Source organism: Chaetura pelagica, unplaced genomic scaffold, assembly GCF_000747805.2.
Source record: "Chaetura pelagica isolate M959 unplaced genomic scaffold, ChaPel_1.0 scaffold645, whole genome shotgun sequence".
Taxonomy (NCBI): domain Eukaryota; kingdom Metazoa; phylum Chordata; class Aves; order Apodiformes; family Apodidae; genus Chaetura; species Chaetura pelagica.
This window is the reverse complement of record NW_009953219.1, coordinates 1,721-2,333: the sequence shown is the minus strand read 5'-3', so window position 1 is coordinate 2,333 and position 613 is coordinate 1,721. Positions and strand designations below refer to the sequence as shown.

General features: G+C 59.1%; 1 protein-coding gene across 1 annotated transcript in view; it reads left to right on the top strand.

The window, feature by feature from the left end:
• The window catches only part of CLPB (ClpB caseinolytic peptidase B homolog (E. coli)), a 71,735-nt gene extending 71,583 nt beyond the window's left edge, over positions 1 to 152 (top strand). The window contains 1 exon segment of the mRNA XM_009997779.1: positions 5 to 152. Coding sequence (XP_009996081.1) covers positions 5 to 152 — 148 coding nt within the window.
• The last annotated feature ends 461 nt before the right edge of the window (positions 153 to 613 follow it).

Here is a 613-nt window from a genome sequence, read left to right as displayed (position 1 = left end):
ACAGGGACAAGCAGCTGCTGAAGCCCCAGGAGAGCTCAGGAGAAGCCAAAAGCCCAACTCTGAGGTTGGAGATCGTGGAGAAGGACAGCAAGGCCCGGAAGCTGGACATCCAGGCCCCCCTGAACCCAGAGAACATTGCCTACTTCTTGTAGGCATCTCCCAACCTTCCTGGAGATCCCTCTGCGCTGGTGACGCTGCGGGGTGACAGTGAAACACCCCAGGACTTGACATGTCCCACCTCGGGGAGGGGGTGGGATGGGAACAAAGCCATCCTGGAGCTGAGCAGGGACAGGCAGGAGCTTGGGAGCAGCTCCCAGGTGGGCACAGGGGGGTGGTGGTGGGGGGGACACAGAGGTGGAGGGTCCTGGGGCTTCGTTTGGCACAAAGTGTTGGAGCTTTTTGAAGGGAGGAGGAAGGAAACGTGGGACTGTCCTGCTTGGGTGGGGTTTGTCACTCCCTGAGGGGACCTGTTGGGTGGGGAAGGGGCAGGACAGGAGCCAGGCAGGTGACAGGTTGGAGATAAAAGCCACTCGGGACACCTTCTTCCCACTTCTCTTTATTTATTGCAATAAACTGGTGTGCAGAGAAACTGCCTTGGGGGTGGCCAAGGTGG